At 36.6% G+C, this 22,274-nt stretch overlaps 5 protein-coding genes across 7 annotated transcripts in view; 2 read left to right on the top strand and 3 right to left on the bottom strand.

Annotated features, from left to right (window-relative positions):
- Positions 1 to 77: 77 nt before the first annotated feature.
- LOC111491742 lies at positions 78 to 2,114 on the bottom strand. 2 transcript variants are annotated; one of them, XM_023140756.1, is made up of 4 exons: positions 1,614 to 2,114; positions 1,229 to 1,512; positions 401 to 646; positions 78 to 320 (listed from the first exon to the last, which is right to left on the bottom strand). In XM_023140756.1, the coding sequence occupies exons 1-3, from the start codon at positions 1,873 to 1,875 to the stop codon at positions 581 to 583; spliced, it is 612 nt and encodes a 203-aa protein (XP_022996524.1). In that variant the 5' UTR covers positions 1,876 to 2,114; the 3' UTR covers positions 78 to 320; positions 401 to 580. The 2 variants fall into 2 exon arrangements, with proteins under 2 accessions (XP_022996524.1, XP_022996515.1); XM_023140747.1 differs by having other exon boundaries at positions 515 to 646; positions 1,614 to 2,113.
- A 3,819-nt stretch (positions 2,115 to 5,933) lies between these two features.
- On the top strand, positions 5,934 to 10,139 carry LOC111491625 (GDSL esterase/lipase CPRD49-like). The gene is made up of 6 exons (XM_023140615.1): positions 5,934 to 6,296; positions 7,297 to 7,374; positions 8,988 to 9,128; positions 9,214 to 9,290; positions 9,375 to 9,524; positions 9,612 to 10,139. The coding sequence occupies exons 1-6, from the start codon at positions 6,186 to 6,188 to the stop codon at positions 9,823 to 9,825; spliced, it is 771 nt and encodes a 256-aa protein (XP_022996383.1). The 5' UTR covers positions 5,934 to 6,185; the 3' UTR covers positions 9,826 to 10,139.
- An 895-nt stretch (positions 10,140 to 11,034) lies between these two features.
- On the top strand, positions 11,035 to 15,036 carry LOC111490881 (phosphoinositide phospholipase C 2-like). The gene is made up of 9 exons (XM_023139528.1): positions 11,035 to 11,445; positions 11,763 to 11,959; positions 12,057 to 12,192; positions 12,262 to 12,513; positions 12,597 to 12,835; positions 13,376 to 13,493; positions 13,878 to 14,030; positions 14,171 to 14,257; positions 14,365 to 15,036. Exons 1-9 carry the CDS (start codon positions 11,128 to 11,130, stop codon positions 14,656 to 14,658), a joined length of 1,794 nt encoding a protein of 597 aa, XP_022995296.1. The 5' UTR covers positions 11,035 to 11,127; the 3' UTR covers positions 14,659 to 15,036.
- A 611-nt stretch (positions 15,037 to 15,647) lies between these two features.
- On the bottom strand, positions 15,648 to 18,698 carry LOC111490696 (putative serine/threonine-protein kinase-like protein CCR3). The gene has a single exon (XM_023139251.1). It carries the CDS (start codon positions 18,329 to 18,331, stop codon positions 15,926 to 15,928), a length of 2,406 nt encoding a protein of 801 aa, XP_022995019.1. The 5' UTR covers positions 18,332 to 18,698; the 3' UTR covers positions 15,648 to 15,925.
- A 1,196-nt stretch (positions 18,699 to 19,894) lies between these two features.
- The window catches only part of LOC111491444 (CTD nuclear envelope phosphatase 1 homolog), a 3,585-nt gene continuing 1,205 nt past the window's right edge, over positions 19,895 to 22,274 (bottom strand). The window contains exons 2-6 of one of the 2 annotated variants that reach the window (XM_023140373.1): positions 21,543 to 21,671; positions 21,336 to 21,456; positions 21,152 to 21,233; positions 20,430 to 20,583; positions 19,895 to 20,336 (exon numbers count right to left, since the gene is read on the bottom strand). In XM_023140373.1, coding sequence (XP_022996141.1) covers positions 20,217 to 20,336; positions 20,430 to 20,583; positions 21,152 to 21,233; positions 21,336 to 21,456; positions 21,543 to 21,671 — 606 coding nt within the window. In that variant the 3' untranslated portion in view covers positions 19,895 to 20,216. Of the gene's footprint in view, positions 20,337 to 20,429; positions 20,584 to 21,151; positions 21,457 to 21,542; positions 21,672 to 22,274 lie in introns of both variants that reach the window. The other variant, XM_023140367.1, reaches the window with a different exon arrangement.

Genomic DNA, 22,274 nt, shown 5'->3' with positions numbered 1-22,274 from the left:
GATTCTTTAAATATATTTTGGGACAGTTTAATTATAACACAATATAAACAAGCATCTTCAATTTCATGAAAATTGTGTGTGGACAAAAGAATCAGTATTGAAGCCGAACAAACCATCCTAATAAGATTACAAGGTTGTTTATCATTTTTATTTGTTTCAATCCAAACTATACATTTCACATCACATAAACTTGATGCTTAAATATGAGGTAAATTTATCGTATGTTTCTATAACAAATTTATAGACAACATTAAGATGTTAGTAAGCTTTGCACCTCCCGAATCTCCAGAATCATTTATTTCAAGTCATTACCTAAACATCTGTATCACAAATAAATAGGTTGAAATCAGGTCCCAAATGAGATGCTTCCAGAATGAAATGATGAAATATGCGAGCTAACTTGTGTGCACTCTCTCTATTCTCAGTGTGTTTAACTTCACTCTCTTTTGTAATGTTCTTGTTGGCAAATGCAGGCATGTTGAAGAAAATGTGTCGAAAATTTTCATAACCTCACCTGAACCTGAAGACGGGGTGAAACAAGTTAGATGGAAACAAGTTTTGATCTCCTGAGATGGTGCTTTTACTTCACTCTTTCCTCTTGAAGAATCTTTTGGTACCTAGGAAAACCACTATTACAAGCTGAAACCTGAGACAAAAACAAGGAAAAAAGGTTAGTTTGTGATAGAGTAACATCACGTTGGTGATGGGAGCCGAAATCAGTTCAAAGTAGTAACGATCTGGGACATATAAAGACAACTCTTTTGGTATAAAAACGCTCTCAATGAAATTAAAAGTAAACTCGTAAGAGCTAGAGTCCAAACAAGACAACGTTATAACATGGAGAGGTCCATTGTTCTAACAATAATCAATCTCTCTAGTCTTTTCTATGTAATCTACAAGAAGTTGGTCGACACTAATTACGAAGGATAACGTTCTCCCAACTCCTTGGAAGCTCAGCTTATGATATGCCAAAATGTGGCCTCAGAAGCACATGGCATATGATCAAGAGCTTAATGCTATTACAGCTATATGACAACTACGATTGAATATAATTGCCAACCCATATCAATTCTCTTATTAAAAAGATTATCAATCATGGAGAGAATATCATAATGGAATAAATAAAGATTAGTTTATATCAATAATTCATTGACATAGTCATAAATAAAGATTAGTTCGAAAGAATTTAGAAGCAAAGTTTCTCAGAGGCAAAACATCAAACACTTACCGCTTCGATATCAATCTTGTAAACCAGAAGCTTCCTCCTCTCTCTGCAACTCGTTCTATACGCCACAGCAACATGTCCAACAGCCAGAGCCAAAGAAGACATAAACAAAGCCACCTCCATGCCTCTCGCATACCCTCCTCCTCGACGGACATCCGACAAGCCTCCATCAAACACAAACGAAGCCTTCAATGAAACATAAACCAAAGAAATCACAGAACAAAGCGTCGTGATCCCCAAATAAGGCCCTCGCGAGAGCCTGGGTCCATCGCAAAAGCTATAAACACCTACACCCAAACAGAGGAATTAAATCAAAACGCAATCCCAGAAACAAACAAACAAACAAACTCAATTCCACCCACATGGGTGTGTCTTAATTAGAACTTACAAATAATGATGGCGGATCTGGCGAATGAAATCAGGGGGATATCGATAAGGGAGGATCGAAAATCGTAGTTTTTGAGGTGGGAAGGGAGGGAGTTGAGGGAAAAAGAGTAAGGGTAAAGAGAAGCAGAGAGAAGGGCATCGGCAATAACGAGAAGAACAGGGGCAGAGAAAAGGAGAAGGGAAATCAACATGGTGATTAAGAAGAAAAGGGTCTTGATTCCTCTCCATAAACGCTTCGATTTCTCTTCCTTTAAGAAACCCATTTGTCCGAATTGGATTGCTTCTGCTCTGTTCTTGGGGGGTTTTGCTCTGTTTCTTTAGAGCTCTGGCTTGCCCTGTTCTTGGTGTTGTGGTGGTGGTGGGTATGTAGAACGAAGGTGGGTGAAGGAAAATGGGGAGTTGGACATTTTTAAGCTCATCAAAGAAGAGGACTAAGAGAGAGAGGGGGGGAAGTTGTTGACTCAAATTGTGGGCATCACAAATACCTTCAACATTACACAGTCCAAAGGGAACTCCTTTTATTTTGTGCGTGTTGCGCGCAATTCCCCGTCTTAACGACAAGTACCTAAATACGTTACCCTCCTCATTCTACTCCTTTCAATATTTTTTTTAATATTTATAAATATATCTTAAATATTATATTTTAATATTTTTATTCATAATATGTTTTATTTTATTTTCAATATTTAATCCGTTTATATTTCCTTATTAATGAGAACACACATTCGATTCAATCCTATTTCTCATTTTTAACACTTTCTGGTGTGGAAATCTTCCTTTACAGGCGTTTTAAAATCTTTGAGGGGAAGCTTGAAAAGGAAAATTCAGAGAGAACAACATCTTCATCTCCGAAAGGGGTGGACAAGAGGCTGTGTGCCAACAAGGCTGATGGTGCTTGAAGGGGGTGGATTTGAGAGGTCCTAAATCGATTAGAGAAAGAGGGAGTGTCAGCGATAACACTGAATCTCGAAGGGAGGTAAATTATGAGATCTCACATAAGTTGGAGAGGAGAACCTTATGGAAACCGGATCTAGAAGGGGATGAATTAGGTGTGATTGAGGAGTGTAATTGCAGGACCGTTGCTCTTTTAATTATCACTCTATTTTATTATATTAATAATTTAAATGGAATGATTTTATATATATATTTGCTCTTTTAAGAGAATCATAAATCTTGATTTTAAGCCATGTGATCACATGGATCAATTTTTGTGATTGAGAATTGTAATTATTTGGAGTGTAATATAATTTTAATATTTAAATCACATCTTAATCAATATTTTAATTCCTTTTTCTGACTGAATTAATCATAATTTAATTTAAATTTAACACCTACTTCATTTTATTCTTTAACATCTTGGTTTAAAATAATACAATTTTTTAAATTAATTAAACTATATATTAATTACACCTGATATTTGTTGGGACTAAAAGAGTGGTTGGGTTTTGTATTAAGATCCATTTATTCTTATCTTAACCAATCCATTTACATCACATTAAAAAAAATATATGGAGATCTTAGTCCCAAAATATTTAACAAATTTAACCATTTTCAATATCAATTAATAAAAAAAAAAAAAGATTTTTAAGTATTCGTTTATTTTTTTTAAAATTAATCCATTAAAAAATAAATAAATTGTGAGTCGCTTTTTTTAAGTGAATAATTAGCTAATTTCTTCTCGAATAAAAAATTAGTATCGTCATAAGGAAAGCTGACACGTTTTATTTTTATTTTTATTAAATTAAACAAATTTCCATCATCAGCATCAATATTATAAAAATAAATTTAATTTTTTTTATTAAAAAAACTAGATTTTATGAAATTAAATATATATATCTTTTAATAAGTTGGATCATTGCGTGTGTTATAAAGCTTGAGGAATTAAGATTGTGTACGTAACAAGATAATCAAAACCCACAATTTTTTTTTTAGATTTTAGAATTTTGAAGGAAAAAAACATTTTTTTCCCTTCAAAATAATAAAAAATGGATGTTCCACCCGTCCAGTCAAAATTGACAACTGATATTATAAGTATAAAACATGTCTGTAAGTATTTACTATAAATACATATCGAAAAAATGTGACCAACTACTCTTAATAAATTTCTAGATAAAATCGAAATTGTGACGTTACATAATAATTTAAAATTAATTTGTGGGAAAACTTCGACTTCAAAATCTACTTTAGACGCTGTGTGATACGTTTAAGTTTATTGTATATCGATTATCAAATCACCACATGATAACTTTGATCAAATTTCAAAGGGTAGGTTTAGGTCATTTAATAAACATTATTGTTGTATTCCAAACCTAACCTGTGATAGTCCACTAATCTTCCTCTAACTAAAGTAACATTTAATTATAATTGTCTATCAACTATTTTAGCATAATATAGATACTAATTGATTTATTTATTTTTTATATTTTTTAGAAATAGAGTTTAGGGAAATAAAAATATATTATTTTATTATTATTTACATAGAAATATTCATACATTGGATCTCATAAAAAAATAAAAAAATATTTTTACTAATAGTTTTAAATACCTTTATCTTTTAGAATTTTTAAATTCTTTTTTACACCTCATATCATGTTTAAGAGTATTAGTTTTAGTTTTGGAAGTTTATGGATATATTTCAAACGTGGTACTAATAATTCCGTTCATATACGAACGTAATGACAATATTAAAGTTTTAAACCAGTTAAAAGAGATCTTTGAATTTTTAATTTTAAGATAAAAGTGCAAAGTTTCAAGACATATTTATTAATTTAGCCTAAACTATAGAATAGAAAAAATTATCAAACATTTGGAGCTCGGTTTCTTTTCTAGTTTTGTACTGAATTCTGGTCCGATTGATATTTGGATGAATTTTTTAATTCTAAGTTTTATCTGGTCAGGATTGACAAATTAGAGCAGTCAATGAAGAACAAGAAACGAGAATACATGGTAGCACCCATTTTTCTTTTGTTTTGAATTTCAACGTCGATGTATCTTTAACAACTATATTATTATATTATCATATATTTATTAATTTTTTGACTTTTTTTTTTCTTCTTTTTTGCTAAAATAACAACAATAATAATAAATAAAATGACCCTAGAAGAATGGAAAGTTACCGTGGTTCAGACATAAAATAAATAATAGTTAATTTAGTCATAAAATAGATAATAGTTAATTTGGATATGGCTTCTCTTGTACAAAATGCCATGTGTCATGAGGATACAATAACCACGTGGCACGTGGAAATGTAATCACCCATGACGTTATAAGAAGAAAAAATGACATCCACGTGGCTTTGGCTTGACAACACGAACCCCAAGCATACCTCAGCTCAGAAGACACGTGACTGTATGATGTGGCCCACACACGCATGCCACACGCATAAAAGATTCATCTTCCTTTTCCCTTTCTCACATCTTTACGTGTATCTTCTTCATTTGTAAGTTTTTTTTTTTTTTTTTTTTCTTTCATTTTTCTTTTGCTTAATTTCTAGAATACATGTTGTGTGTTTTTAAAAATTCGAGGGTTTTTCTTTTTTAATAATAGGGTTCAAATAAATACTAAGCTCAGACCTAATGATCGACCATTATATACAACTTGATCAAATATACTGCATTATTTGTCGGAGACAAAGAACTTTCGTAATTATTTTCTCCCATTTATATAGAATTGATAGACGGAACGAGACTTATAGAACTTGTCGACAAAGAGTATCTATATATATTTCATAATTAGGGTTTTGATTGAATACAAGACTTCTAAAGGTGGGCTTATATGGGTAGTTGAATACAAAATGAGCCCAACTTGTACCAATTAAAGGCTCGATCATGGTTTCACCCTAAGCCCACCCTTTGCTGCTCCATGTGTCTCAGAGGTTCGAATCCTACCAAAATTACAAGGACTCCTCGTTTAATGATAAAACATTAAGGTGTGAAAACCTCTTCTTATTATAGTAATAGATCATAACAGACAATATCTACTAGCTTAGGTTGTTACATAGAGAATTGTGTTTTGTTTGGTTAGATGAACAAATAATGTATTTATATCGAATGAATGAGTTTGTGTAACGGGTCGAGCCGTACTAGGTTAATTTGTTAATCAAACCCGTACTAGGTTAATTAAATATAATGTATTAGTTGATTTATTGTTTTTATGTCACATCATACCAAGTTATTATGCTAATTTTAATGTAACTTGTTGAAGTTATACACTAATATTTAGAGATCCAAATTGTGAGAGGTGTTCAACTAAAATAACAACCTTCTATTTTTTTTTTTTTTCTCTGAAAATTTTAGTATTTTTATGGAAAGATTAAAAAAAGTGAATCGGTGGGAGGTAAGATATGGCGAAGCGCAACAAGATGAGCGGTTTATAAAATGTGTGAAATGAATGTTGTGGAGCAGCTGCAACCCATTTTCAAATTTCATTTTCAATTTGATCCGTCTTCTCTCTCTCGTAGTCGTCGCCTTAACTTCCTCCGGGTAAGAGGGAGTAGAATCGGCGCTTCCTCCTCTGTTTCTTCTTTTTCCTTTCCTCTTTTTGGATGTTTCCGTTCGATTGAGTGACAACCGACATGGTAGGACCTTCCAGACCTCAGTTTGTTCTTTTTGGATCTTCCATTACTCAGTTCAGCTTCTCCAATGGCGGTTGGGGTGCTACTCTCGCCGATGTTTATGCCCGCAAAGTAACCCTTCATTCTTTTTCTCTCTATTTTTTCTTTTGGTTTTGCTTTGTTGGAATGTTACGGCTCTTGTGCCACTTTTAGAAATCCACCACCAGTTTGATGACTCTGTTGAATTTGATTTGTTCTTTTTGCTTTTGTTGCTCTGTGATCTGTTGAATGCCTGATATGAAGGGAGATAGTACATGGAAGCCATTTTGTTACTTTTGGATTTTGATGCTTCTCCTGTGAAGCCTGAAAATAGAATTTGTTCTCTGTTTTATCATCATCATCATTATTTTATGAACGTGTTCCAGCCATGATTCTCACCTACCTAAGATTTAATATCTTACTTTATTTTTGGCAACTAAATGGAGTAGAATCATACTGTTGTCTTAGGAAAGTAGTGACTAATAGATGTGTTCGAGCCTTGGGTGCCAGCGTCCTAGTTGGCACACCGCCTGGTGTCTAACTTTTATATCATTTGTAACAGCCCAAGCTCACCGCTAGCAGATATTGTTCGCTTTGGCCCGTTACGTATTGTTGTCAGCCTCACGGTTTTAATACACTTCTACTAGAGTGAGGCTTCCACACTCTTATAATGTTTTGTTCCCCTTTCCACACCTTTTGGGACTTAGCGTCTTCTCTGGCACACCGTCCGGTTGGAGAGGGGAACAAAACATTCTTTACATGGGTATGAAAACCTTTCTCTAGTAGACACGTTTTAAAACCGTGAGGCTGACGACCATACGTAGCAAGTCAAAGCGGACAATATCTATAAACGGTGGGCTTGCGATGTTGCATTCCCCTTGAATGGGTAGAAATCCTTAGCCTCCGGAAAGAGAAGTGGGATGATCTAACATGGGGAATGAACATGAAATTGATGGTAGTGCTAAAGGCTTTCTGTCTGGTAGGTTTTCAGACTGAAATCAAACTGCTGCTACTCTGTTTGTGATTTTGAATTTTGTACCTGCATTATTGTATGCTTTGTGACAATTTTATCTTGAGCCTCCTTCCCTTTTAGGCTGATATTCTTCTCCGAGGGTACTTAAGTTGGAACTCTCGGCGTGCCATACGGGTTCTTGATCAGATTTTTCCAAAGGTATTGTGTTAAATGCTTCGGAATTTGTCGGTGTCTGTTTATACTTGTGAGAGTTTGTTATCTTATTGTGTCTGTATTATACGAATTATGATTACACCATTGGCACATATAGAGTTATAATACAATAAATGTAGTTTGATACCATGTGCATAATATATGGATTTATTATTTATATGATAGATTTTGAATAATGAGTTCTATAATTCTTAATCATTTTAGTTCTCAGAGAACAATAGAATGGTATCTGTCATAACTTACCTTAATTATTTGGGCTTTTTAAGTTATATAGTTGTATGATAAGTGGACAATAAATTTCTTTCATCGGATTGGAATGATGTAAATGAAGTATAAAGAGATAAGAGACTCCAACTAAACTGTAAAGGGATTACATCCCATGAGAAGTCAAAATTCATTCCTTTATTTTGGAAGATTCCTTTCTCTCCATCAAAAGCTCCCATAGAACAGAAGAAATATGGCTTATCCATAAAACTGAAGAAATGGTCTCTATCTTCCTTGCTCTCTTTTTCCAAAGGACACCCGAGAAAAGGGGATAGAGAATGAAAGGAATTCTTGTGAGATCCCATATTTGTTGGAGAGAGGAACGAAACATTGTTTATAAGGGTGTGGAAACCTCTCCCTCACAGATGTTTTTAAAACCTTGGAGGGAAGCTTGGAAGGGAAGCCCAAAGAGGACAATATCTGCTAGCGGTGGGCTTGGGCTGTTACAAATAGTATCAGAGCCAGACACTGGGTGATGTGCCAACGAGGACGTTGGGCCCCAAGGGGGTTGGATTGTGAGATCTCACATCGGTTGGAAAGGGGAATGAAGCACTTCTCCTAAAAGTGTGGAAACCTCTCCCTAATAGATGTGCTTTCAAACCTTGAGGGGAAATTTAGAAGGAAAAGTCTAAAGAGGACAATATTTGCTAGCAGTAGTGGTGAGATTGGACTGTTACAATTTGGATTTTTTTTAATGTTACTTTTGATTGCTTTCCAACTTTTCTTTTCTTTTATCTTTATTGTCGTTACCATAAGTATAAGGGGCAGCTTCTTGTTCAAAAATGAATATTTGGACAACTTGCACAAACTTTAATCTCACGGGAGAATGGTTTGAAACCACATATGGTTGTAAGAAAATTGGTAGGATTGATACTCCCATGTAGATGGCTTTGTGGGGGGGTCATACTTTGTGTATAAGATTGTACAAGATTTCTATCCCCCCATATTAATCTGCACAATTACCCATATCAAGAAAAGCGTTGACAGTGATTGAACTTGATATCATTTATCAACAAAGAGAGTACAAACTCAAGGACAATTTGAGGGCCTGCATTTTCCCCTAGCCCTGACGCCCTCAATTCACTAAAATATACCTTCTTTATTCCTCCTTTTCAATTTTTATTATGGAATTTGAATTATCTTGGTATGAGGTTGGTCTATGTAATCCTGAGACGGTAGAGTATTAAATCACCAATCAATCCAAAAGTTTAAACCGTTCGTGGAAGGCTGAGGAAATCAATATCAATTAGTGAGGAACGATCATACAATTAGTTCAAGTATAAGACCTTGCTCTTACTGTTGTTGCTATATCATTTATTTATTTATAATCTCAGGATGCTGCTGTACAGCCTTCTTTGGTAATAGTTTATTTTGGTGGTAATGATTCAATGGGTCCCCATGCTTCGGGCCTTGGCCCTCATGTACCGCTTCCTGAATACGTCGATAACTTGAGAAAAATTGCTACTCATATCCAGGTATTACAAATACAAGCTTGATATTAACATCAGCCCACTATTTCTATTGTTGATGCATATTCTAATGTAAATCCTCAAAAACCAGAGCCTTTCAGATGAAACACGCCTTATCTTTCTAACCTGCCCTCCCGTGAACGAAACGAAAGTTCGTGAATCTCACAGGTGCCCAAAAATGCATTTTTTCTCCAACGTTTGTTTACTTTATGTTCTTATTCTAAGATGGTTCAGTTGATTATGATTGAGCAGCAAGTTTCTGAGTGAACTGGTGAGAACAAATGAATTGTGCAAAGCATATTCTCAAGCTTGTATAAAACTGTGCCAAGAAATGGATATAAAAGTGGTTGATCTTTTTACTGCCATTCAGCAACGAGACGATTGGATGAACGTTTGCTTCACGTAAGTTCGTATTCAAAGATAGATTGCAATTTATCTGTCTTCATTCTGATTGAGAAATTATTTACTTTATGTTTCCCCATTTAGCAGAGATGGGATTCATTTGTCAGCTGAAGGAAGCAAAGTAGTGGTTGAAGAGGTTATGAAAATCCTCAAGGAAGCTGAATGGAAGCCATCTCTATTCTGGAAGTCCCTTCCGACAGAATTTGCAGAAGACTCGCCTTACGATCTCGTTACAGCTGATGGCATGAAAACCCTCAACGGGTCTGATTGGGTCATTCACCGAGACACTATGTGGGATTAGTTTTGTCATCAACATCCATTTCATTGCCGCCCATTGCAGCTGTCTTACAGAAATCACTTGCGCTCAGCTCAGCAACGGCAGGCATGCAAGAACTCCATTGAAGAAAGAAGGAATTTTGAAGTGTGCAGTACTTAATCTTTCATTGTTGCAATAAGAAGCAGCAGAAAATTTTGATCTATGTGAAACCAGAAATTAGGAATAAGATCTTCATAAACTTGTTAGAAACCTATTTTTACGCATATTAGCTCCATTATATGAAATTTATTTGCCGACTATGACATTATAATCCAAAAAAATTCCAACGATAATATCAATATGTTGGAGACTCCTTTTTAATTCAAGTATAAACCTCCCATTGAAAACAACGATCATAAGAAAATCTCGAGTCGAGTGAAAGTTATAGAATACACCGAGAGTCTTCTAAGTCAATATTTGTTTTTGAAAGTATTGTTTAAGAATATTATTTTCGTGAGAACGTAAATATTCTTAAATAAAAATATTTAATGTCAGACGTTTGAATTATTTTCTTCTCATTTACTTTATAAATAAAACAAGAATAATTTTAACTTTTTGAAATTACGAAATTTTTCTAAGATTTGTTTAGGAATATTATTTTTTGTTGCATTTATTATCAAATTTTAAGACTTTCCTTTCTTTTATTTTTCTTGAATCCAAAGCAAAAAATGAGAGAATATTCCAGGTGATGGTGTAAATTAGTATTATTAAATGCATTTCTGATACAAATTTGTAAATTTAATTTAACTTTTAGTATATTTAATTATTACCAAATAAAATAGACGAATATGAGACAACACGAAAGACGTGTAAATATTTTTTATATTTAAAGTCAAGGGTCAAAATGGTAATTCAATATATTATATTCTAATTATTGTGATGAATGATTATCATGGAATTAATTAGTGTTTGTGATTTAAACATGGTGCATACTTTTTACTTTTTTTTTTCTGCCTTTTATTTATTTATTTTGTTTCGTATTCATGTTTTGAAATTAAATAAACATAATTAAAAAATGAAAAAAAGAAAAAGAAAAGAAAATAATAATAAAAGGTCAACGAAATGGTGGGGAAAATAAAAGAGGTTACTGGTGGAAGGGAAGGGGGGGGGAAAGTGGGCCCCATCCTTCTCCTCTATTACTCTCTTAAAAACGCATCTCCCTCGCTTTTATTGTCTTCCACTTCCCCCCCTTTCCGTTTTCTTCTTCTTCTTCTTCTTCTGCATTTTCTCTATCTCTCTCTAAACCCCCATTTCTCTCTCTCCTCCCATTTCCAATTCTTCTCCTCCATGTCCAAGCAGACCTACAGAGTGTGCTTCTGCTTCCGCCGGCGGTTCAAGATGACCGCCGGCGAGGCTCCTGACGAGATCAAGAATCTCTTTGACCAGTACTCCGAGAATGGAATCATGAACCCTGATCATTTCCAGAGATTCTTGATCGACGTTCAGAAGGAGGTCGAGACCACTAGAGATGATGCTCAGAATATCATTGAGCGTTGTACTAGTGAGCTCAAGCACTTGAACATCTTCCATCGGAAAGTCCTCAATCTTGAAGCCTTTTTCAAGTACCTCTTCAGCGATCTTAACCCTCCGCTCGAGTCTCTTGGGGTAATTTTCATTCGATTTTAGTTTCTATATGTGTTTTTGGCTCAATTTTTGGTGGTGGACGACGGGTGTTACTGTCAGTTGTGATGTGGAATTGAATTATTTAATGAATCCACTTTGTGTTCTTGCTTGTATTGAAAAGGATCCTGGGTCTCCTTGTTTTTCTGTCCCTTTCCCTGTGTCGACGTGTGTTTGTTTATCAAATATAACTTTTGTTTTCAGCATTTCTTGGGGTAAAGCATCTTGTTACTTTGTAAGTTGTACGAGGATAAGTTCGGCATTACCACTGAACATGGAATGGGATATATTCTGTTTTTCAGGTGCACCATGATATGTCTGCTCCTTTATCGCATTATTACATATATACCGGTCACAATTCGTACTTGACTGGGAATCAGCTCAGCAGTGACTGCAGTGATGTGCCCATCATACAAGCCCTGCAGAGAGGAGTTAGAGTAATTGAATTGGATCTATGGCCGAATTCGTCAAAGGATGATATAGATGTTCTTCATGGCAGGTATGATTTGTTTCTCCCTTTTTTGTTTCTTTTGTTACGGTAACGGGCACCTTTTGTTTTTCCACTAGTAAATCCTAATTGGAAGATTGCTTTCCAGGACCCTTACTACCCCTGTGGAGCTCATTAAATGCTTGAAATCTATTAAGGAGCATGCCTTTGTTACATCTGAATATCCAGTTGTAATAACATTGGAAGACCATCTTCCTCCTCATCTTCAGGCTAAAGTGGCAGAGGTGCGCACTGGTTTGGTTTCTGTTGCCCCTCCCCTGTTGATCTTATAATAATTTTCTGAACTGTTCTAGATGGTAACAAAAACATTTGGAGACATTCTGTTCACTCCTGGCCCTGAATGCTTAAAGCAATTTCCTTCTCCCGAATCATTGAAGAAAAGAATTATTATCTCAACTAAACCACCTAAGAAGTACCTTAAGACCAAAGATGTTCCTAAAGAGGGTGAGCCACAGAAGGAAAAGACTTCTTCTAATGATAAAGATACATCAGCATGGGGAAGAGAAGTGTCCAGCTTGAAAGGTGGCATTGTAACTGACTACAAGGTCTGTGATGGTGCCCATGAATTTCGTTATCCTTGTGATTTTTTAAACTGGTTTTGGCCTAATGCTTGGTTTCTACATCACAGCCAGATTTGGAAGAAGATAGTAATGAAGAGGAAGATCCTGAGGATGGAGATCCCAAGTCTACAGACTCTACACAGAATATTGCACCTGAATATAAAAATTTGATTGCTATTCATGCGGGAAAGCCTAAAGGTGGAATTGATGCATGCCTCGAAGTGGATCCCGAGAAAGTTAGACGCCTGAGCTTGAGTGAGCAGCAACTGGGAAAGGCAGTGCTTACTCATGGAAAACAAATTGTGAGGTATGAACAAAATCTATGTTTTCAACAAAAAAAACATTCGTAGTATTTAGCGTCTAGTTAATGAACTCTGACAAGCAGATATCTAAATGGGTTATGTAAACATACATTTCGATGGTCTTACATTTAGGAGGTCCAAATTCTTTTGAAGTGTTTCTGTGTTTATTAAAAAAAGTCAGAGTCGGTGTGCATAAAGTCGTTCTTTTCATTGATTGAGATACGGAAATTGTTGGAGTCTAAATGCCCTAAAGTTCAGTGATTCTGTAATTAATGGATGAATGGGTAGGGATAAGGATGGTGCAGTTTTTGTTATCTGTACACCTTTTTAGGCAGAGAACCGTGGGAGGTAGAGGAGTTTGGTATTTACTGAGATTTACAAATATTAGAAAAGAGAAGTTTCTTTCTTTTTCCTTTTTCCCTATTGAAGTAACATTGTCACGGTGTTTATCTCTTCACATAGTTCATATGTGTTTCTCTTAGGTTGTTTATTCTAGGGGAAATTTTTGTTAATTATGGCAAGTTTTCTCTTCTTACTTGCCGTAGGTTTACTCAGCAGAACATTTTGAGAGTGTATCCAAAGGGGATCAGAGTTGACTCATCCAATTATAACCCAATGATTGGATGGATTCATGGTGCTCAAATGGTTGCGCTCAACATGCAGGTCCTTTCGTCTTCTACCTTATACTGAACCAGAGATCTAGATATAAATCGTTTGGATACCAAATTTCTTTTTTCATTCTTTCCCATTTTTCTTTTTTTTGTTAGGAATAAGGATGTCTGACCCCTAGCAGTTTGAGATGAAAGATTATCTAAGATCTATACTTATTGTTAACCAGTTAATTGGATACTATCAAATGAAACTTAGAATCCCCTTCCTAAACTTTGGCTGCTGACTAGAAATGGGGTTGAGTTTCATTTTTCTCTAATTAAACTTCTCCAATGACCCAATTTTCTTAGTCAAGCATTTTGTTTCTTTTTATTGGTCATAATTTGTTTCTCCAATTTTTCAATCACTGAAAATAGGATTGTGTGTGAATTATCACAGGGTTATGGTAGGTCACTATGGTTGATGCATGGGATGTTCAGAGCTAATGGCGGGTGTGGTTATGTAAAAAAACCAGATCTTATGCTGAAGCCTGGTTCAGATGATCAGATCTTTGATCCAAAAGTTAGGTTGCCTGTGAAAACAACTTTGAAAGTAAGGGCTCCGCAACTATTTTTTGTCCCTCTTATCTGACTGTGCTTCAGTTTCCTGTAGCCACTGGTCAAGTGTAAATGTAACTTCGCTTATTGTACTTGACTGTACTGATAGTTTTGATTATATTTTCTGTTGAGAAGGTGACTGTGTACATGGGAGAAGGATGGTATTATGATTTCCATCACACACACTTTGATGCTTACTCCCCACCAGACTTTTATACGAGGGTATGTCAATGAAGTCTTTGAATTAAAACCTTTAGGTTGTTTCAATAAAAGAAAAATTGCTAAAACCTGTTCTTTTTGCACTTGGGATTGTTCGATTATGTATGCAGGTGGGAATTGCTGGAGTTCCAGCTGATACGGTAATGAAAAAAACGAAAACATTAGAGGATAACTGGGTGCCTGCTTGGAATGAGGAATTTGAGTTTCCACTATCCGTACCAGAACTTGCTTTGCTTCGAATCGAAGTTCACGAGTACGACATGTCAGAGAAGGACGATTTTGGAGGCCAGACATGTCTGCCTGTTGCGGAATTAAGAAAAGGGATTCGAGCAATTCCGCTCCGCAACGTCAAGGGAGAGAAGTACAAATCAGTCAAGCTGCTGATGGGATTTGAATTTGTTTAACAATGAAGGCAAGTTCTACGACATCAAAAGAATGTACAGCTTCAAATTAGTAAGCTTTTCTTGCTCCTCTCCTTGATTCTATTTTATTGGTATTGGTGTTTAGTTTTCTTTTTGTGAGGATCCATTGGCTGGCCGAGTATCAATCATACCATATGTATTGCTGTAGTAGTTGTTTTGACATGGAAGAAGAGGCTGTATTTCCTTATGTAGAGAAGCTAGTCCATGACAATTCCTCTCACTGTTCAATCAAGTATTTGTTCTTTTTGTTAATTGGCTGTTTCAACATGTGTCTCTACTTTCTTTAAGCGCACTGCAAAAGTTTCTCTGTTGCCCCACACGTGTTGATGAATTGTTGATTATTAGAAAAGGTTTCTTGGATGTTATTTGTGACAGATGTGTTATTGCTCAACTTTATTTACAAAAATATCATTTTTGGATAAGGTAGCTGAGCTTTCCACCCATCAGCATTCAAATATCATAACCACCATTTTATCCTCTCGGTTCTACAATCTCTAAAGGTTGTTTAGTCATGTCATATCATATCATATGAGATTTCTATTGTTGTTACAAGCGAATGACCAATTTAACGCCAGAGCGGCCTCCATTGAATTCAAACATAATAAGGTGCCAAAATTTTCAAAATGTTGACTCCCATTGAAAAGCCTTCCCATGGCCTCCCTTTGATTTTTTGTTTGCCATCACAAATAAATGCAACTCCTATTTCTTTTCCTATTCCTCTCAACATTGACCCTTTGGTCCTTTCATTGTCCATTATTCTTATTCATTTACTATACACATAATACACCTTTCTTCTGTTGGCCCACTTTCTCCTTTTTTTCCCCTTTATTTCATTTGTTGGCCCTAAATTTTCATTATTCCTTTTTGGGGTCAAAATTTTGGAGAATACATGAGGACCCTCCAATACCCAACAAATTTCATTTCACATTCAATCTTCTCCTCCTACTTTTCTTTTTGTGTTCCACATGAAATCATTGGCATGTCCTTAATGTTTCCTCAACATTCTTTGAACATAGTGGTTTTTTTATCGATCAAAATGTTCGTGATGGTCCCATGATCTTGAACTGTTAGTTTGGTCGGGAACGGTTGTACCGAACAAAGATATGCACAAACAGTGTGAAATGAAAGGTTCTATGAAATATTGTGAGTTGCAGAGTGAAAGAAATGATAAGGTTTGTGGGGGTGCTGTTTTCAGCTCAAAACTTTTGTTCTCTTCTCTGAAATTTTCGTGAAGAATTTTTGAAGAATTTCACTCTGAAACAATGGAAATTCCACCACTAGAGCTGTTGCCATGACTATCATCACAAAGATTCAAAGCTCGTTCCAAATTCACAACAATGTCAATCATCGTTGGCCGATCTTTCCCTTCCAACCGCACGCAGTGCATCGCTGTGTAAGCCACAAGCTCTACTGCCTCTGCTTCGTTCATCTGCGGTGGCCCAACTCTTGGATCCAAAATCTTCCCCAGTTCTCCGATCGTAATCGCAGGCACTGCAAAATCGACCACGCTCACCAGTGTCCCTCCTTGCTCATCATCCTTAAATATAGCTCTCTTCCCTGTCAAAAGCTCCAGCAACACCACCCCAAGCCCATACACATCACTCTTAGCAGTCAAAACGTTCAGTCCATAGTACTCAGGATCAATGTAACCAACCGTCCCAGCTGCCTTCATCGGCCGGTAATCAAGGTCTGACCCGGGACTCATCAACGACAACCCGAAATCGGATACTCTCGCTGTCCAATTCGAATCGAGAAGAATGTTGGATGATTTGATATCCCTATGGATTATAGGAGGGACTGCATAGTTATGAAGATATTCAATTCCTCTTGCTGCATCTAAAGCAATTTTGATCCTCATTTTCCAAGAGTTCACAACACTGCTACCCTTTTCAGAGTTGGTCTTGTCATGCAGATGATTGTAAAGTGCACCATTTTTCATATACTCATAAACCAAAAGCCGCTCATCTTTCTCCTCACAATACCCCACAAGCCTCACCAAATGCTTGTGATTAAGTCTAGACAAGAACGCCAATTCTGAATCAAAAGCACTCTCCTTCTCCTGAAACTTCTTCGTCTTTGGCCCCGTTTCGCCTCTCTTGATCGCAACCTCCCGCCCATCGCTGAGTTTCCCACGGTACACAATGCCAAAGCTCCCTTCACCAATCTTGTTTTCATGGGAGAAGTCATTGGTAGCCAAAGCAAGCTCAGCCAGAGAGAATTCTTCTGCTCTATCGGCGTGCTTCGAGGACGTACCACTCCTCTGCCTCCGCATTATTCGAGACCCTTGTCGCCGAATCGTCGAAGACCGTGATGGCGGGCTGTTGTTCGTGTTTGACGTTGTTGTCCCACCATTTGAGCTAGCAGCTCGAGTAATGGTCGGCTGAACAGAGTTGTGTATCTTCTTATGACCAAAACAAACACCAGTCCATAAACAGTAAACAACAGTACAAATCCCAGCAACGGCCCCAACTGAGCCCACAATAGCAAAAGCCAGCAAACCCTTTCTCAATGCCGCTGGAGGAGGTGATGGGGTCACCACCATTGGCGGCGGCGAGGGCGGAGGAGGCGGTATTGGCAAAAACGGTGGTGAAACAGTAACCAAACAACGATTACAGACATTCCCAGAATCAGAACAGAGCGTTTGAGAGAGAGGATAGACACCACAATCCCGACAAGAAGATTGAACACAAGGACCAGGAAGAATCTTAGGAAGAGGAAGTGAAAAAAGACCAGAAGAATCGTTCGACCAGCCAGGCCCCCAACAAAGAACAGAGAAATTACTCGTCGTTAATCCACAAACGAAATCCGATCCCGAAGAAATTAACTCAAAAGAAGTTTCTCGAATTGAATCCACAGAGAAATCTGAGCTTCCCCAACAAACCACCGATCGATTCGAGAGCAAAATCCCACAGCTATGGCGTTCGCCGAGGGCCAATTCAGAGAACCCTCTGGATGAATTCGAAGGAAAATCCAACTGCCCAAAATCGTTGTTCCCCCTACAAACCAACCCACCGGAGATATTCAATCCACAAGCATGAAACCCACCGGCGACGATGGTCGACATTGAGATATTTCGAAACCCATTTTCGATTAGGGCCGCAATCGACGAATTCCGACCCCAACATCGAACGGATTGATTACCCTTCAAAATTCCGCAAGAAAATCCAAACCCAGAAGAAATTGAATCGAATTGAAGAGAAGAAAATCCAATGGAGTTGTTACCATCGCGCCAGCAAGTTGCATTGCCGGCGCCGACCACGGTGGCACAGATTTGGTCGGCGCCGACGGCGAGATTCTCGAGAAGGACAGTGGAGTTGAAGTAAAGCCTTCTCCGGGAAAACGCAGCAGTATTTTGATCAAAGTCCCAGCAGAGAAGAGTATAGCCGCCGGCTCTTATGCCGCAGAAGGTATCCCGACCGCCGGAGATGACGGAGAAGGAGATATTTGGGTCAATAAAAATGGTTTGACCGCGACGGAAGCAGAGAATCCTTTGCGTGGGCTGCTCGGCGACGATGCCGCAGACGGTGGCGGAACCGTAGCTGACAGCAAGCGTGGAGGCAGAGCCGAGAGCTAAGGTCGCCGGAAGAAGAGGGAAAACGACAGCGATGAAAGAGAGGACGGGGATAGCAGCGGTGAGAAGAGGTAATCTCGTCATTTAAAAGAGGAGAGAGGGAGAGGAAAGGGGTTTTGTTGGGTTGTAGCCTGGCGTAGTTCATTGGGAGTCTCAGCAATGCGCAGAGGAGAGAGAAAACAGGAGACCCAGATGAAGAGAGAGAGAGAGAGAGAAAGAGAGGGAAAAAAGAGGGTATGAATTTATTAGACTGAAATTTTAGGGAAAAACAATCTTAACTGGTTCTAAGCATAATGTAGAAACATAAACATGTCCACACCAGCCATATAAGAGCCACGTCGGCGATACTGGAGAAAAGGAGAACCACGTGGCATGCAGTGAATGGAATACGCGCCTACGAGGTGAGCCACGTGCGTGACCTTCATTTTGGTTCAGAAACCGCAGCTGCCCGACTTTGACCTTACAAAACAAGTAAGACTCAGCCACTCACTCCTCCATTATTAATTGTAATTAATTAATTTTTTTTTTTTTAATAAACAAATAATCTATGTCGTTTGTTAGGTTAGTTTGATTCTTTTTATGTTGTTTTATCATTTTTATTTTAATAGGTAGACCACATTGTTTGAAACAAACCTATATATGTTAATTCATCGAGATAATATCTCATGTACCTAAAGTCACATCAATTTAGTTGGATGGATATAGATGGATGAATTGATATTAACACTTCGAGTTCAACTTTGAAGCTTCTAATGTTCATTTTTCTTCTTCTTTATAATCCGATTTAAAACTCGACCGTTATATATGCAACCCATGAAAAAAATAATAAAAATTGAAATTAAAGTTTGGAAGTGGTCAAAAGAAATAAATATGAGAATAAATGGAGCAGCAGCTGAAAGTGAAAGAAACTGAGTTTGATATGTAAGACTGACTCAAATTCAAATTCAAATTCAAATTCAAATTCCTTGGATATAAATATCTCTTCAAAAAGTTGTCTAACATTTGGTGCAGACTTCACAATTTCCGATGAATATATCATTCTCACCTTTGCTTTTCTTTTCTAACATTAGTGTATAGGTAAAATTTTGTATTCTGGAAAAAAAGAAAAAAATTACTACATAATTAATAAAATTAAGAAATCGATTAGATAAAAGAAAAAATTGAAAATTCAAGGGCTGAATTGGTAATTTAAAAATATATATTTGACCAAAAAAGTTTAATTGAAAAGCTGACAACACACAAATGTGGAAAGGACAGAGCATACCATGAAAACAGAATCTTCCAAAAGCAAATAAGAACAGCTCAAACAAACATAATCAACAAATTTTTTTCTTTTAAAAAAATAATAAAATAGCAATAAACAGCATGAAATGTTGGATTATTTGATGGGTGGAAAATATTAAAATGAAATTAAAAAGAAAAAATGTAAATGGAGTATTGAGTAGAGGGTGTGAGGGCAATCATGGGTGTTCGTGAAGAGGATAGCATTACTTATACATTCCAAATATAATTAGTTCTTCGCCAACACATTCCTTTTTCCCTTCTTTTTTACTCTAAATTTAGACAATTTTTTTTTTTTTTTCTCTTCTAAATTCCTTAATTTTTTAATATTCTGGAGAAGCCACAAAACAGTTAATAAAGCAACCACAGGGAGGAAACAACTGATATTTATTGGTAAAAAGTTCAAGAAAATTCCTACAAACATATCCAACAACACTGCATTAATAAATTACACTTCAGAATTCCTACAAATTTACAATCTTAATACTACATATGATTTTCAAACAATTGGATGCAACTTTTCAGGATCATATCCACGATGTACAACATGAAGCTATACAGAAGTTCAAGAATCAGAATCTGACTCCTAAATGTGCTCTGCCCTTTTGAACAAGAAAGCTAACTGTGTTAACTGGAGCATGAGCAGAGAAGAATGTACCTTTCTCCTTGGCACAGATTTTCGTTGAATTTAGGTTGGAATTCCATGCTTCTGAAACCATTCAGGCATATGGAATCTTTCGTACAGCACTGATCTGACGTCGTTCTGCAGCGAGAGGTGCTTTAGGAGTGGAAGAATGACATCTAGAAGCTGTAAATGGAGAAAAAGGAAGACGGTCACAATATGAATTATTGTGAAGATGTACTGTTGTTGAAAGATGCAGAATTTTCAATATTTTCCCACCTGTGAATCGTGTGGTTGCCCTGCAGAAAATGGAATGCAAGGAATTCCATTCACAGGTTGCAATAAAAAACTGAAAGGATTGTTATCAACGATGACTGTTCTTCTTAGATCCTTTGATAGGCAGCTGAGATCCTTCACGTGATCTCGATATTCCCTGTAGATTGCATACCAGAACCATGGGTTTTACAGAAAATAGACACAATTGGGATACTTAGCTTTGAAGTAAGTGCTTTTAGCTTAACTTGAAATGGGTAAAAAAAAACACTTTGAAAGTGAGTGCTTTTAACTTCTGTGAGGATCTAAATAATGTACCAAGTGAAAGCTCAGTTTCTTACCAAAAAAATAATAATAATAACTCAGTTTCCATCTAATCTTGATAAATTTAACTACTGACTAAACAAACTTATCAACAATTGGGGCATGTTTATGTCCTATCCAAAATCACTGCCAAACATATGCACTTAATCACTGCATTCAATATCAATAAAGAATGGACTTAAGGATATAAATACATGTACATGAAAAAAATCTTATTCGAACTCCTGAATAGTTCAAACTTGTTTTTGAAAAGGGTGTGTTCAATAATCATAATAGTATAATGTCTTTCCACAGTTGAAGCGTCGATAGACTTGAATACGGCCAATCTAGATAAGAAGTAAACATTGCAAATAGTTGCTATGCTGATCGAATAGAAAAGAAGAAAATAGCAGAAAAGTACTTACGTGCTAATTGTTGAAGGCCTATAAAGTCGAAGACTAAATCGATTTTCTTCATCTATCCTGTCAACAAGAGGTCTTGCATATCCTGAGGCGTACACATAGATGACATCCTTCAGATTCTCTTTCATTTTTCTATTATGGGCAAGGATATTACTTGATAATATAATGGATAGTAAAGTGTACAAACCTTCAAGACCAGCTGTGAATAGTACAAGATCTGCAAAGCTACCTAGTTGATTTAAGAAATCATGCAAACCCGGACGCTCAAAGACAGTAACATAGTTGACCTTAGGCTTCCCTTCACAGTCCTTCAAATAGCAGCATACCCAGGTAAGATGGTTTAACTAAAACTCACAAAACCAAATCAATACAAGGTTACTGGAAAGTAAACTACCTTATCTGAAGAAAAACACTCGAGTTCGAAACACTTCAGTCCAGCTTCTATTGCTTGATTCCGAATAACAGCAGGCAGAGTGGATGTCTCATATGCACATATGAGAGTTTCATCCAAATCGAGAACTATCTGTAATTATCCAATGCCAGATGTGGAATTAATAAAGGAAGCGCACAAGGGAAACAAAAGGAAGATAAAAGAGGAATGAGCCATATGTAATTTCTTGAAACGACTTTAACTTCACAGCTTCACACGGCTTCTCCACAAACTTCTAACATCAGAAGCTTTACATAGCACAGGAAAGCGTTTTCAAACCATAAAATTCAGTTCTATAATGGACGAATATAGTTCGTCCAGATTGGAATAAGCATTTACGGAGTCCCAGAGGTAGATTCTTTCATCTACTACTAATGAATCATCAAAATGAAATACTGCAGAACCATAGGCAATGAAGTTGAAGCTTCCTGTCCCTATTTTCATCAAGAAAAGGCTCGTCTCCTCTTCCCCAAAATGATATCAATAATTTTCTCACATACACCAGGGCCAAGCCGGGTTAAACGTTACTCCCAAACTCTCACAAACATTAAACGAACAAGCATATCAGTTGAAATCATTGCCATAGACGAATAATTGCAAAATCAAGCAAACCTAATCAGCGCAACAATTGCACAATTTCATGAAAAAACCAGCACAAAACACAAATTCTTTCCAGCAAACAAATTTGGGGGGGGG

This window comes from Cucurbita maxima, unplaced genomic scaffold (genome assembly GCF_002738345.1).
Source record: "Cucurbita maxima cultivar Rimu unplaced genomic scaffold, Cmax_1.0 Cma_Scf00001, whole genome shotgun sequence".
In the NCBI taxonomy this organism is placed as follows: domain Eukaryota; kingdom Viridiplantae; phylum Streptophyta; class Magnoliopsida; order Cucurbitales; family Cucurbitaceae; genus Cucurbita; species Cucurbita maxima.
This window is presented reverse-complemented; position numbering and strand designations above follow the sequence as displayed.